At 36.7% G+C, this 15,757-nt stretch overlaps 2 protein-coding genes across 4 annotated transcripts in view; one reads left to right on the top strand and one right to left on the bottom strand.

Annotated features, from left to right (window-relative positions):
• Window positions 1-15,757, bottom strand: part of LOC116172249 (E3 ubiquitin-protein ligase MIB1-like) — a 462,793-nt gene that overhangs the window by 263,403 nt on the left and 183,633 nt on the right. The window lies entirely within an intron of this gene.
• LOC116172245 lies at window positions 8,931-12,648 on the top strand. Of its 3 annotated transcripts, none has more exons than XM_031489415.1 (6): window positions 8,931-11,455; window positions 11,551-11,862; window positions 11,912-12,049; window positions 12,100-12,170; window positions 12,220-12,384; window positions 12,438-12,648. In XM_031489415.1, the coding sequence occupies exons 1-6, from the start codon at window positions 9,067-9,069 to the stop codon at window positions 12,585-12,587; spliced, it is 3,225 nt and encodes a 1,074-aa protein (XP_031345275.1). In that variant the 5' UTR covers window positions 8,931-9,066; the 3' UTR covers window positions 12,588-12,648. The 3 variants fall into 3 exon arrangements, 2 of the variants coding, with proteins under 2 accessions (XP_031345275.1, XP_031345276.1); XM_031489416.1 differs by having other exon boundaries at window positions 8,934-11,455; window positions 12,220-12,371; window positions 12,452-12,648; XR_004145613.1 differs by lacking the exon at window positions 12,438-12,648 and having other exon boundaries at window positions 8,932-11,455; window positions 12,090-12,170; window positions 12,220-12,361.

Genomic DNA, 15,757 nt, shown 5'->3' on the forward strand with positions numbered 1-15,757 from the left:
AATGGGGAAAATTGAATTGGCTGAGAGACAAATTGTACGCGTTCCCTATTCGATTTATTCAAACTGCTGGGAAAACATGCGATTTTCGGGGTGATTTAATAATATTTCTTTAACTAAAGCTTCGAGCAAGAAGACCGTGTAGGGATCTCGAACTTTTAATCCGTAGCTTAGATATGCTAATTTATGGTATCGTCTAAGTACACCAAATTACGCCCCGGTTGATTAAACGGGACGATAATTTGTTATAAAAAAATATATAGAGAGGTTGATTTACGGCGAGGATAGCGTTGTTGTATAAGGGAAAGGGAGGAATTAATGCATTAAACATTAACCGCGATTTTAATTTGAGATAGTGATTTAATGATGAGGGCATAATTCACATCCCTTTAAGCCGGAGATTTAAGGATATCTAGGAATGTTGCGAAACGATTTTTGGTATAAAGGGGCACGAATTAGTTTTTGGTTCGTTCCACAAAGCCTGGTAGACAGCGGCTAGGATTTTGGAGTTCCGTAATCCTCCCTCAAATGCGATTGTTCCTTTACACCCCTATCAATTTTAAAGCGACGTCGTAAAATTGCGATCATTAAAAGTGTAATTAGTACACAATAACGAATCGTTCGTGTCGGGATGAAGGGATGGGGTTAAAGGCAAATAGTGTGAAGCTCAAGATGGGGAAAGCGCATTTCCGTTAGAACACACCGTGTAGCTCGAAATCACCGATGCTTTCATGCGACAAAGGTTTCCAGGTTTCAGGTAAACAGAACGTATAGGTATAGGGAGGAAGGACGCACCGTACCTTCAGGCTTTACATTCCTACCAGATAATGTAAACTAAACACCGCAGCGTTCTCTGCATTGAAAGTTTCAGGGACGACTCAAACCGCATCCTGTTTATTATCTACCCCTCATACGCTTGTTGGAATAAAAGGTTAAATAGAAAATGCTTCCATTCGCGGCACCACCTGGAAATCCAAAACTGTCAACGGCACGCGTATCCGAAGTCTGCGCCTGCTAATGCTACTATCGACTGCAGGTTTATTGTAACTTTGATTTATATAAATGGAAGAGAAATACGCTCAATGCTCGTATTATGAAGCGAAACTTTTGAAATAAATTTGCACGTTATAGGTACCTATTTATACGAATGAATGTATTTGAAATTTCACAATAATTAAAAATAGAGTCGAAAATGGAATTTGAGAGAAGGAATTTTCAGCCTTGTTTTAATTAACTCTCGAATTGCTAATTTTTCTTCATTAAGCCAACTTGGCAGCCATTCCATCTTGTATTCACTTTAAATTTAGATTTACGTGCTGTGAGTACTCAAATATTTTCTGTGGTTCCTCAAAGATTCACATGAAAACGCCATATCTCTGTTTTGTATTTTGATAAGTTCTACTGACCGTGCACATAGGTCGGTATTTAAAAATAGTACACGTACCATGAAATTACTCTCCTCGGGGAGTAAAATCAAATCTTTTGGAACATAATGCACTTATGAAATTGATAAACTAGTAACAGTCTCAAAACGAAATGAGAACAAAAAGTTTTAGGATCGAAACTTCTGGACTGGCTAAACGTTCAAGATTAAATTTTAGACTACCAGCGCTAAGATGTCAAACAAATTCCAAGATTCATACTTTTTGTATCAAGCATTAGAATTCAAACCCTATAAGTGAAACAGTTTGGTTAATGAAGTTGTCCATTATTTACCGGTGAAGAATAGGCAAATATTTACAAAATTTCTTTAATGGCGATCGATTTCGGACATATTACCCATCATCAGGCCGTACTGAAAAAATGGTTTACAGTACATAGCGTAGGCGGTACAAATTTTTTCGCTACATTTTGTAACAAAAGTATGAAACTCGGTACACGTGTTCATTAGGTCCAAATAAGACTTTTGGCCCGCAGCACCCATCGAAATTTTCGTGTAGGTTCAAAATTTGAACACTTTTGTTCAAAAGGGTGTTCAAGGTTTTAACCTGTAAAAATTGACGAATTTTGAATTTCTGAATGATTTAGGGTCGCTGGTGCCAATGGCATTAAAAAAAATTGCATATCTGATCCTTAAGCCCCAAATTTGGATTATTTATTTTCAAAATAATGGTTAAATTTTGAATTTGATAGTTTTAACCCTGCGTGATGTTTCGGATGTCGATTCCAGCTAATTTGGACGTGCACTACATGACAGAAATGTTATATATTGAAGTTAAAACAGTTTCTGGTGTGTAAATAGACCGTTAATCGTCGAATTTGTTCAAAATTCTTTGAATCTTGTACTGTCTATCACAATAACAACCACAGAAATAATAAATTACGGCAAATTGATAAAAACTAAACACGAAAAATGTCAAAACCGCTTTCCCTTACTACATTACTTTTCTAGATTAGTCCAGGCTAAATAGCTCTAAAATGATTTATTTTCAAAAAAAATTAGTTACCGGGCGAAACCGGGTTTTTCAGGCAGGTGAAATGAATAGAAATTGGGGAAAAATAATTAAAACAGCTGAATTTTTCCGCGGGTGAAATGACGGGGGTTGAAAGGGGTGGAAAGTGGTATTTTGCAAATTGTGGCAAAACTATTGATTTTAGACGAAAATGTTAAATGTAAAAGTTATAGAGATTAAAAAAATGAGCAACTTTTGTATCTGCACTATTTTCACATAACCTCCAATTTTCCTAGAAAAACCGGAAAAACTGTTTTTTTCGTTTTTATTCTTATTTTTGCGAAAAAATGTCGTAGGGCTTTGAAATTTGGAGGTAACATAACCTGTTTTATGATAAAACAGAAGATAAATGTTTGGGCCCATAAAGTTGAACCGTTTCCAAGATCTCACGATTTCTGTAAAAAATCACCTCTTTTTCAAGGGGATGAAAAATCTATTTTTTTTCATCGTACAGAGGTGCGCGGGGTAGGAAAATTTTCGTAACGACTTACATTTTAATAATCAAAAATAAAAAATATTATTCCAATAGAAAAATTTCAAGAAAAGCGGCAAAAACGAGGGGAACAGTTTTAAGGTACACCGTTTTTGACAGTAGGTAAATAGGCTTTTTTGCAAATAAATTAACGTGTTGGATCCGCGCTAATAAAAAGTTTTGGAAATCTGTCTTCTCTCTCCTCTTTAATGTTGGTAAAATATTTTCTTTTGTTTCCCAGTGCCCAACTGCCTTAAATAAAACATCTTTATTATTACTTTTTTCTGCGCATTTTTACTGCAATAAAAGCAATTCGAAGTAAAATCGAATTCTTTTGCTTCCTGAACAATATGTTTTTGTTCACTTTTTCTCTTCCTGCCTGTTTTACAGCTGATGGGATTAAGCTTGGCCTGTTGATCGTTAATTTACAGGAATTATGAATAAAATCCTCATAAAGTTTATTCCTGCAGGTTTGACATCTCAAATCATTTGCTTTTGGCCGGTAAAACCAACGTTCTTATTGCAGATTTATCAACAGGCCCAACGCAATTGAATCAGCTATAAAACAAGCAGGAAGAAGAATCAGTGAACAAAAATAAATTGTTCAAGAATCAGGAAGCAAGATACATAATTCGATTTTATTTCGAATTGCTTTTAGTGCGACAAAAATGCAGAAAAAAGAAATAATAAAGATGTTTTAACTAAAACAGTTGAGCATAAGATAACAAAAGAGAATATTTAGGCAAACATTAAAGAGAAGGAAGAAGACAGATTTCGAAAAAATCTTTATTAACATCCAACATGTTGATTTATCATGTCAAAAATTGTTTTTCCGGTGTTTGGCGATTTTCTCGAATTTTTGCTATAGGAATAATATTTTTTTATTTTTGTTTATTAAAATATAAGTCTTCCCGAAAATTTTGCTACCCCGCGCACCTCTGTACGATGAAAAAAAATAGATTTTTCATCCCCTTGAAAAAGAGGTGGTTTTTCCAGAAATCGTGAGATCTTGAAAACGGTTCAACTTTATAGGCCCAAACAATTATCTTCTGTTTTATCATAAAACAGGCTATGTTACCTCCAAATTTCAAACCCCTACGACATTTTTTCGCAAAAATAAGATTAAAAAACGAAATAAACAGTTTTTCCGGTTTTTCTAGGAAAATTGGAGGTTATGTGAAAATAGTGCAGATACAAAAGTTGCTCATTTTTTTAATCTCTATAACTTTTACATTTAACATTTTCGTTTAAAATCAATAGTTTTACCACAATTTGCAAAATACCACTTTCCAACCCTTTCAACCCCCGTGATTTCACCCGCGGAAAAATTCAGCTGTTTTCCCAAATTCTATTCATTCCACCTGCCTGAAAAACCCGGTTTCGCCCGGTAACTAATTTTTTTCATACAAAAATATTATATAGCCTGGACTAGATACTATTATACTATCTGGCATAGGTTTGAATAGTTAAATTCTAAGTTGAGGTGGCCATTTCTTTTACTAATGCTAAAATGGCCCAATAGTTTGGGATTGAAATGCTAATAATTTACACTTCAAGCTGATTTTGTTTCACAGTGACATTAAATTATGAAAGACCCGTGAATTTGGTTCCATTTATAATGAGATTTAAATGGAGTTCGATTTGATTCCACAAAACAAAAAGTCTGAAAAGACTGGTCACAAATTCGGGGGTTTCTTTTGATAAAACAGCAGTTTTACATAATTTTCAATAATCTCATAATCTCCGATTTAACTCTCGCTCTAACCAGCTCTACTATCGCTAAGCGAATCCTTAATTTTGTGCAAAACTCATTCCCTCTCTCTATACTAAGTTAACTTAAAATGTCTTATTATTTCATGGTGGAAAGCAATGTCGGTGATATTTCCTTAATTTTCGTTGGTTCGTTAACTTCACGAGCTACAGAAAAGCTGACTTAACAGAGTTGTACTTATTCTTTTCTCAAGAAAGTTAATTCGCATCATCTTTTTAGCATGTAAAACGATACAAAGTCCCAAAAATGGGGCGCCCAATACGATTTAAATCAAAGACGTTACTGATAGATATGACGTAGATGACATAAAAAGCTCGCCGTATTCCAGTCGTCAAAATAAAAACTTAAACTTGACATAGTGAATATTTGTTTTGTTGAATGTTTACTGAATCCTTGACACCTTTTAAACTAAGAAATTATCCTTCCGCATATTTCAATGGAAAAAATCGCAAAAAGTTTACGCAAAATAATCGCTCTCGTTACACCCTGCAACTGGAGACATTTCTTTTGGAATCGACATATCAAACTGATTACAGGACAACAAACGTTGTCATTCATGTTCTACGGTTTCTTTAAAACATTTGGCTCTAAAAGGGGACCGCTCAATTTTTGATCGCGAAAAATCTACGGGTCAAGATCACAGTTTTCAATCTGATCCGGCTGTTCCGCCTGTGTCTAAAATTAAACAAGTTAAAAAGTAATCGTAAACGATTTACATAAAGCGCATTTCCACTTGCATTCATTTCCCATTTGTAAGATGCAACTTCTGTTAAAATCGTAAAAATCCGGCTACAAATATGAAAGATAGCGTTGCACATGGGCAATCCATTTTTGACGTGCTACTTCAATTTCAGTTTATGAGAAGAATTTCAATTCAATGCTTTTCTAAATAAGAAAGTTGGAACTGCGCATGCGCAAACCTAAATTTTGAAACTAATGTTAGATTTTCCTTTGTTCCAAGCGCCTAAGTATCAAATTTCACTTAAATGGTTCCATAGATAAAAAAGTTGGCACTGCGCATGCGCAAAATATAATTTTGAAACTGGCGCTAGATTTTCCTTTATTCCAAGTGCCTATGTATCACATTTCATTTAAATTCTTCCATAAATAAAAGAGTTGGCACTGCGCATGCGCAAAACCAAATTTTGAAATTGGCGTTTGATTTTCCTTTATCCCAAATGCCTATGTATCAAATTTCGTTTAAATTCTTCCATAAATAAAAAAGTTGGCACTGCGCATGCGCAAAACCAAATTTTGAAACTGGCGTTTGATTTTCCTTTATTCCATGTAAAAGTAGAACAATAACTCTTAAGATAAAGAACTAGTAGCGTCGCAAAACGAGCGGACGGACGGACGGACGGACAAAGTGGCCACAATAGCGCATTTTTTTTTTATTTTTGTGGAAATGCGCTAAAAAAACTAATGCACGTAGAAGACGTGAAAAACGCCCTTGAGTATTTTTTATTATCCGCACAAGCAAAAAATAATGGCAAGTTTTAAAACTAACAAATAATAACTTTATAGATATAGTCCTTCTTCATCGAGATAATCAAAAACATGGATTGGTGTGCGTTCACGTTCAAAACTAACCCAAAATTCATCTTGCAAATCGTCATCACCTCTTTCAAGACACTGGTCTGGTTTAGTCTTTGGGTATATACACACGGAACCGGACTGTTGCAATTCCCTCTGCGGAAGAGTTATATCAAAGGCGTCACTCCATTTTACTATTTTATCCAGGCATGCGCATTGTAGAGGATTATCGGCTATGGTAAATTTAGATAATTTGGGTCGTATCACGTCCAGAATTTCATCAGATATATACGTTATGTTGTTATTCTCAATAACAACACTCATCAGTTTCGAAGGGGTGTGGAAATTAAAGTCAAAACTTTTTAATTTGTTACCAGCCATATTCAAAAATTTCAAATTTCTTAATCCTTTAAAGGCATCTTTGTCGACAAACTCTAATTCATTTCTAGCGAATCCCAGTTCCTTAATAGATGGCAGATTGATAAAGGCACCTCGTGGAATCTTCCGCAGGCGATTCTGTCCCAATTTTAAAGCTTGAAGAGCTGGCGTGTTAAAAAACCAAGATTGGTCAAAGTTTTCGAGCTGATTTCCGAAAAAAGACACCGAATCTAAGTTTGGAAGATTACTAAAAGCACGTGGCAATACATCGGTGATCTTGTTATGGTCTAGGTGCACTTCATTTAACAACGGTAAATCTTGAAATGCGTTTTCACTAATCCAGGAGAGTTCGTTGTCCCACAAAGTTATTCGAATAAGTTGGGGAAGATCCAAAAAGGCACCTTGTCTGATAATCTCGATGCTGGTGTTGAGAAAGTCGATACGAAAGCTGCTTGAAATTCCCTGAACTGCGCCGTAATTTAAATCTTGAATATCTTGATTTTCTGCTAGTATGTAGGAAATTTTACCTTCAGCTCGAATGGTGTCAGGCGAGATACAACCACTTATTGTTCGACTCTCACCATCTACCTTCACTATGTTGTTTTTAAAGCTAGGTAGTGTACATTGCATCGATATTTTCAGTAGCAACAGTATCATGCATGTTTTGATCATGGTGAAGCACTTCTGACGATACGTGAGTTTATTATAGATTTTATCATATTGGAGCAATGCAAAAGGTTAAAGAGTATCCAATATCTCGCGATTGCACGCTGAATTGAGACATTAATATTGTTCATAATTAGTTTCCTTGCCTTTCCCCTACCTTATCAGGATATCTTATGCTTCCCTTCACTTTCTTCCAGTTTTCGCACGTCTTCTTCCTTTCTTAACCATCAGATAAAACTTTAACACTTTCACTTAATCTGTTTCTTGAACTAAGTATATGCATCCCACTCAATTTACTATGTAGGACACCCTGTAGAGTGACTTTTCTATACACAGCGTTGTGACGGATACTTTCATTTCAGTACCTAAATACAGATACATTATATCTAGATGCATTTTTACATAAATTTGTTTCATTGTATCTAGATACAGATACAGTTTCATCTTAATGTTTCTTACGAGGTTATTGAAACAGTCTTTGCAGATTTTTCCTTTTTCAGTTTCACTAAAATGTATCGTTCGCCTAAATTCATCTTCGAGTCTCTTCAATTATTCTCCTTGGATTCTTAATTTCTAACTTGAGGGACAGTTTCGAATCGAAAAGGGACTATCAAGATCGGAATTGGCTGTACGTCGGTTTTCGGCGACCGTAATCGAATAATGTCACTACCCCGCTATCTGGTACAAAGTTAATATTTGAAGTTTAGCAATTCTGGCAGACAAATAACGAAATCAAGATGAAAACAAGCTTACAATATCAATCATTCGATAAATTTCATATTTCTGTAGTTATCTTCGAATTTGCAAATTCAACCTGACAATTTGACACTCTCCCATACTTTCCTTTTTCCCTATTAATCTGTTCACAAATTTCATACGCTAAAACCTGAAAATATATTTCCATTTTCTTTTTATGTCACTTTTCCCTTTATTAACGGCCTGGACTACGTCTCCCATGTGCGTAATAATATTTTAATTAAATTTTTAAGTGCGGAATAGCACTTGTAACTATTACTACTTTTTTTCTTTTGTAGTACATGTTTTTGTTTTGTTTCTTTAGTGTTCGTTTTATCTACGCTACTTGACGAATCTGATATAGTCGCAGCACTATCATAGAGTATTTACATTATGGTCGGTGTTTCTTGTGTGAGAACTCAGGTCTAGCCTGGTTAACTAATCGCACGGATTAAAATCAAGTAACGATTAGTGTCTGTGCCTGTGTCTGGTGAAGTTATGTAGGGTCCTTAAAAAAAAAAAAAAAAAAAAAAAAAAAAAAAAAAAAATATCACACACGTACATTGGACATCTAGGGATAATGTAATTCGTACTTACCAACATACCTATTGATGGGCACAATAGCCAACGCTATCAGGAAAGAGGAAAACAAAAAAAATCATTATAATAATTCCTGTAATTTTATTAAATGGAGTTTATTGTGTAAGTGTTTCTTTGGCTTTGCGTTTGGGTTGAATACGAGTGGGTTGTGATAACGTGGTGTGTTTCTGTGAAGAAGGAGTTTTGTGTTTTTTAATTGTATTTATGGTGTTTCTTTGTTCCTGAGGTCGTGTTTGTGAGGTTGCTTGGGTTTTTGGTGGAGATATTGCAGTATTTTGTGAGCCTGTGGTGCTGTTACGGTTTTTGCGTTTCGGTTGTATACGAGTGGGTTGTTTCTGAGAAGAAGGAGTATTGTGTTTTTTAACTTATTATTATTATTATTATTATTATTACTTAGTCATAGTTGTGTCGTACATTTTTGCTGTCGCATACCATAATATAATGATGTGATTTTTAGACACATGTTGGTACAACAACGATCTCAAGATAGTGACATGCATCCGCCTTCTGACGTACGAAGTTGTCACTGGCGATTGGAAAGTGGCATCGGTAGCGACTCAAATTTGAGTAAAAAGCGTGATATTGGTTTCATGAGAAAATCAACATTATTGAGACGGTTATGGGGTTCGTATAAGCCACTTTCGGAGCGAACTTCGCGATTTTCAAGTTCTTTTTATGATTGGCACTACGGAAAATCAAACGCCAGCTTGAACTCCAATACTTCTTCTCCTGAGCATGTAAAGTGCAAATGCAAATGTGGAAGCGAGGAGTTCAAAACGCCCCCTGTACCCCAAAAGGTCGTTAACACAAAATTACAACCCCAAGCTTCAGAACAGAAAATTCCGCCAGAAGAGTCTGCCAAATTGAAGTCACATTTTAGCTCTAGTCGATCACGGAAAACATGCCCTAGTTCATCATCATTGGAAAATCCAACAAGTTCCAACAATAGCAGGTCGAGCACAACGAAAAACACCAGCGTTACCGAGGCTGACTCAGAAAACTGTAGCACTACAACCACGGACAATTCTGATTCAGCCTACACCAACACTAATACTAACTTCACTGCCGCTTCAACCGATAACTCAACAGCGTACACAAGCGTATTTTCCGATCAGTTCATTGAAGAAAATGGAAATGTTGGCGAAACCGAATGTCAAAATATACCGCAAGTGAACAATAAGTTACTTCCTGAGGGATTAAATGATAATTCCACTCAGACTGCAACCACCACAAATTTAAATGTGATTTCTAACATTCAATTGAGCCAATCAACGCTAAACCTAATATTCAATCAGGTCATGCAAGACGCTCGAAAATCGTCGCACACTGACATTAATATAAGCGCAGTCAGTAGTCGTGACGTACCTACAGCAGAACCTCATGTTATCCAAGTCAAACAGGTGCCCAGCTTTTATTTAAAAACGGAAGAAGATAAAGTTGTCAACGCAGATCACCATCGGATCTTAAAATGCATGGTTAGCACTGCGCGAACTGATTTGTATGGAAAAAGCTCTGAAGTGCAAGGAACTGTTGTACCTAGATATTCAGCTGTACCCCGTACCACGTCGATGGAAGTCAACACTTCTTCGGCCGACTCGACCGACAAGGAAGACAATATTAGTTTAGTAGACAGCCTGGAAGGGTCATGTTCTCCGTATACAGATATGAATCTTAACAGCAGGTTTGATGATAAACCAGTCAGAGGAGACATTTCGCCTTTGTTACCAGACAATAGCATTAAATCCAATAAATATGAAAAGGCGTCGGTTTTCTTCATACCAATAGAGACTAATTCGAATACCGAAGTTAAGCCGGTGGCAGACCATCTACCGGATAAAGTGAGGGAACGGTTGTCTAATCGGCAGATTAGGCGTCAACAAAAGTGTCGCGAAACAAAGGACTCGGCAAAATCGGACAGCAATTACGTTAGTGCAAGTGATAATGGTCATCAGATGAACCTCGACAATAGTAAGCAAAGGTTATTAAATTCATTGCCCGACATTAACTCCAATAAGTGCAAGAAAAAAACCAAACCGCTACTGCCAAATATAGAATCAATGAAAAAAACGAAATGTAAAACCAGTCCAAAAAGTGAAGGTTTAGAAAAACCCAAGGAAAGGTCAAAGCAGAATAAGAAAAAAATCGGAAAACCTCAGTCAGACCAACACGAGAAACCGCCACACTGGATTTCAAAAACGCAACACACCGTTTTGGAACAGCTATCGCCGTTGTACATCACCAAGCGAGATTACGCCTACAGCGTTGTCCCCAATCGAATTTACCATAAGACTGAATTCACGAACTCAAATAAGCACATTGAAATTTTGGAGATTGTAGACTGCATCGAACCTTTGTCTCATCGCGAAAGTTCCCGACGACACCCCAAGACGAAACACTCCAAAATCCCGGTTTTGGTACAGTCGAAATTGCCAAGCATCTCCAAAAGTGTTAAAAATGAAAAGCCGAGATTTTTGGATTTCGAACAAGGCCAAGAAGATGACCCCAAAATTGACCAGCTAATTGCCAACATATTAATAGACGCTTTGAATAAGAACGAACCGCAAAGTTCACCCGAAGACAAAGCGAGCGACCACAAAGTCGAGAAACGTCCACCGGTGACCCCGCCCGCTCCTCTTCGACAATCCAATAAGTATCAACAGATATTTGAGGCGATCCCAGAGGAGCGCGCTTCGTTGAAATCCTCGTCTGAGGATGCTTCCGATCCAACTAAGCGTACCGAGAAAGAAGAGCGAAAACAGGGAGCAAGTGGAGAGAATGAGTCGTCCGTACCAAAAGGTTGGGTTACATTCTACACGGTTCCTAAAGGTGAAGACAGCACTTCTGAAGAAGGTACTAGTCTTTCACAAAAGTATCTGAAACTATAGTTGCACATAATTACAGAGCACTGAGTTCAATCAGTACCCAATTAGTTCAATTTTATTTAGGAAGGACGCATAAGTTGGTTGCTGATAGAACCGATTGTAAAGAAAATTTGAAATGCGACTACAACCAACACCTAAATTATACTATGGCCAGCCCTGATGATACGAAAGCACAGAATGTAGAGCAAAAGCTTAATCGTCAAATACATGTAGTTCCTTCAGTTATTCGTGATAGTTTCGATACGTGGAGTAGTAGCGATCAAGAAAAACATACGAAAATTCTATATCCTTTGCCATCGATTTATAAAAATCAACCGCAGAAAAAGAGCAGAGCGAGAAATTCACATTCATTCCCATCGAACAAATCAACATCTGGTAGGTATTTGTACAGGACACAAACAGAAACCCCCATAATTTTGCGTAGGTGAATGGACGGTGACCGTGAGCGGTGTAACGAGCGGACGAGACTTTGCACCCGATTTGGAAATGCGTCTCACATTTCCCCACAACAAAAAATCACTTCCAGATGACTCTGCTGCAAAAAAAAATGTTAGAAAGAAAGGTATTATACCTTTTCTTCAACTTTGTTAACCTACCAATAGGTGATTCTAGGCGCACCGGAGACTAATAAACATTCTGGGCAACTACCACACCTAAAGCAGAGAGGTGCCAAAACTACCAGGGTAATCTGAGGTAATTCATTTTAGCGATCATCCCAAATTGTTTTTCTAGTTGTGTGAAAGCGGCCATTTTGGATCAAACATTAGAGATTTTTCTATTGTGGAACCAAGACAAACACGTACAAGTACTAGAAGGCTTCTCTTAAATAGACCAAGAGGACATCTGTCACCTGGTGATTATCTAGAAATAGATACGGATAATAGGTATTGTCCAAAAGTACTAATTTTATTCGTCTTTATGGCGCATAGGGTTATTGTGTGTATTAATAGCATTCTTCTTACAGTCATATGGCGGAGATTCTTAGAAGAATTCCCGAATTATTGAAAGTCACCGGAAATGCTATTAGTCCTGAGCGCAAACCGCGAGCAGCCACCATGAGTGAAAAAGACCTTACTAAGCATGTGTACAGAAATTCGTAAATGTTATAAGTATTTGTAATTTCATATGAAATGTTTAATAAATGCATCTTAGTACCTGCCACACAAACTTTCTTATTGTGTCCAGCCATGTCAATGATACTATATCTGGAGAATTTTGACAGCAAAATCAATTTTTTCATCCACTTTACAGAGGAAGAGAGATAACAAACTGGGGAACTACCTATATTTTGGATTTCGTTGAATCTTTTAGAGCTTCTAACACAAATTTTACGTCATTTTGCCATAGCAAACTTACGACTAATATTTTAAATGATCAGTTGCGAATGGTGGACGAAAATGAAAGCAAATGCGAAATGTAGCAGAAGACGTTTCTGGGGCTCCCTCTTAGCATTCACCATCACTAAAGCCGCTTGGTGTAAAAAGAAAACCTGGGAAGCGATGTAGACCTCTGTAATCGCAGTCTGTTGGATCAATACTTTCAGTAAGTAACTATTTTTCATTAAAAGACGGCGCTGTGTTCTAGCTTCCAGCTCATGCTCCTCATTCCCAATTTTAAAACAAGTCACAGCATTTTTCATTAAATAAATGAGTGTGTAGGTAATAATTTCAAACATCGACATTCAAATTCGCTTCGAATTGAGAGCCTGCACTTTGAAATCAAACTGAAAACTCAACAATTCCCTTAATCTCAGTTTATTCTCCAATTTCCTTCTATAAATTCTTACTCTAGGATCCATAGAGGCAAATCAGTGTGGAATTCTGGTATACAACTTCTTTGAATTCATGGAACTATTTTGGAATTCTTATAGAATTTATGAAATTGGTAGCTCGAAAACTAGTACCTTTACTATGCTACTACTAGTGATTTTACCAAACATTCGGAGATCGTGGAGGACGCCGAGGAGGGTTTTTCTGCTGTGGTGCGATTAAAAGTGATAACTTCGAGACGCCCTCTGGTTTTCGCGTTTTGCAACTTGGACGTCCTACGGAGATGAAACCGTCGGTAGGTTGAGGGGAGGAAACGGCACAAGATCCGCGAACGGGCCTGCTTCCGAGTTTTTGTTTTCTTTACCGTTTAGAACGTGAAGGTGTACGGTTTATAATTAATTTTGCGCCTATTTTAAAAGTGAGAGTCTCGAGAAAGGTCTCAAAAGTTGAATTATTTTGCAGTTTTGGAAGTCATGGAATTCTGGAATTTTTTTACACTTTTGGAATTCTGGTGTACTATTTTTGCTCAGCGCACCATTCATAGGAAATTAAACTGAAAACTTAGCAGTTACCTTCATTTTCGTTCAAATAAGTTCGAGTTGTGAGTAGGGAATGCAATACCGGGATTGCGGGATCCCGAAATACCGGGATCCCGAAATACCGGGATCCCGCAGCAGTTTTGCGAGATTAATCCCGCACATAAATGGAGCGGGATCCCGCGGGATTTGCAGGACTGAGGAATTTGTCGACCAAGGGAACGACTCTGTTTACTTTGTTAATGAAACTGACAACGGCGAATTATTTTTTAAATAATTGTTAAACTTTTTTCGTTAAAAATGTACAATGATTTTTGAGGCACCTTAGAAGACTTTTTGTGCTTTACAGGTAAGGTTTTTTTGAGGTCTAAGTTAGGCCGAAAGTACTTTTTTGTTAAATATTGTGATAATTAGCGATTTATTTTAATACAGAAGTTAACCGCACAGAATTGCTTATTTGACAATTTATTTAAAGTTTTGCGAGATCCCGCAAATTCCGGGATCCCGCGGGATTAACATCTAACAATCCCGCAAATACCGGGATTGAGATTTTCCTGCGGGATTGCATTCCCTACTAGAAACCAATTTCGAAAGAAAATTCAAAGGGCTGTAACTTTTGAACTAGTAGCCCAATCTTGGAACTGTTTGAAATTATGGATTCTACAGGCCACATTCTATAAGAAACATTTTTTCCGGGTCGATCTGAGACAATTTTTTTTGAGGGCCTCAAAAAAAGGCAGTGTATAACCTTCCTTTTTTACCAAAAATCGACTACACCAAAATTTCTCGGGAAAACACATTTTCTTATTAATTTTGGTGCGTAGAATCCAAAACAATTCGTACTTTTTCGATCAGACTTCTCAATCAAAAGTTATAGACTAGAAACCAATTTCGAAAAAAAATTCAAAGGGCTGTAACTTGTGAACTAGTAGCCCAATCTTGGAACTGTTTGAAATTATGGATTCTACAGGCCACATTCTATAAGAAAATTTTTTTCCGGGTCGATCTGAGACAATTTTTTTTAGGGCCTCAAAAAAAGGCAGTGTACAACCTTCCTTTTTTACCAAAAATCGACTGCACCAAAATTTCTCGGGAAAACACTTTTTCTTATTAATTTTGGTGCGTAGAATCCTAAACAATTCGTACTTTTTCGATCAGACTTCTCAATCAAAAGTTATAGACTAGAAACCAATTTCGAAAGAAAATTCAAAGGGCTGTAACTTTTGAACTAGTTGCCCAATCTAGGAACTGTTTGAAATTATGGATTCTACAGGCCACATTCTATAAGAAAATTTTTTTCCGGGTGGATCTGAGACAATTTTTTTTTCGGGGTTCAAAAAAAAGCAGTGTATAACCTTCCTTTTTTTAAAAAAAATCGACTGCACCAAAATTTCTGGGGAAAACACTTTTTCCTATTAATTTTGGTGCGTAGAATCCAAAACAATTCGTACTTTTTCGATCAGACTTCTCAATCAAAAGTTATAGACTAGAAAAGAAACCAATTTCGAAAAAAAATTCAAAGGGCTGTAACTTTTGAACTAGTAGCCCAATCTTGGAACTGTTTGAAATTATGGATTCTACAGGCCACATTCTATAAGAAAACTTCGATCGGTCGATCTGAGACAATGTTTTTTGAGGGCCTCAAAAAAAGGCAGTGACAACCTTCCTTTTTTACCAAAAATCGACTGCACCAAAATTTCTCGGGAAAACACTTTTTCTTATTAATTTTGGTGCGTAGAATAATCCAAAACAATTCGACTTCTTAATACAAAGTTATAGACTAGAAACCAATTTCGAAAGAAAATTCAAAGGCCTGTAACTTTTGAACTAGTAGCCCAATCTTGGAACTGTTTGAAATTATGGATTCTACAGGCCACATTCTATAAGAAAATTTTTTTTCCGGGTCGATTGAGACAATCTTTTTTGAGGGCCTCAAAAAAAGACAGTGTACACAACCTTCCTTTT

This window comes from Photinus pyralis, unplaced genomic scaffold (genome assembly GCF_008802855.1).
Source record: "Photinus pyralis isolate 1611_PpyrPB1 unplaced genomic scaffold, Ppyr1.3 Ppyr1.4_LG5, whole genome shotgun sequence".
Classification (NCBI taxonomy): Eukaryota; Metazoa; Arthropoda; class Insecta; order Coleoptera; family Lampyridae; genus Photinus; species Photinus pyralis.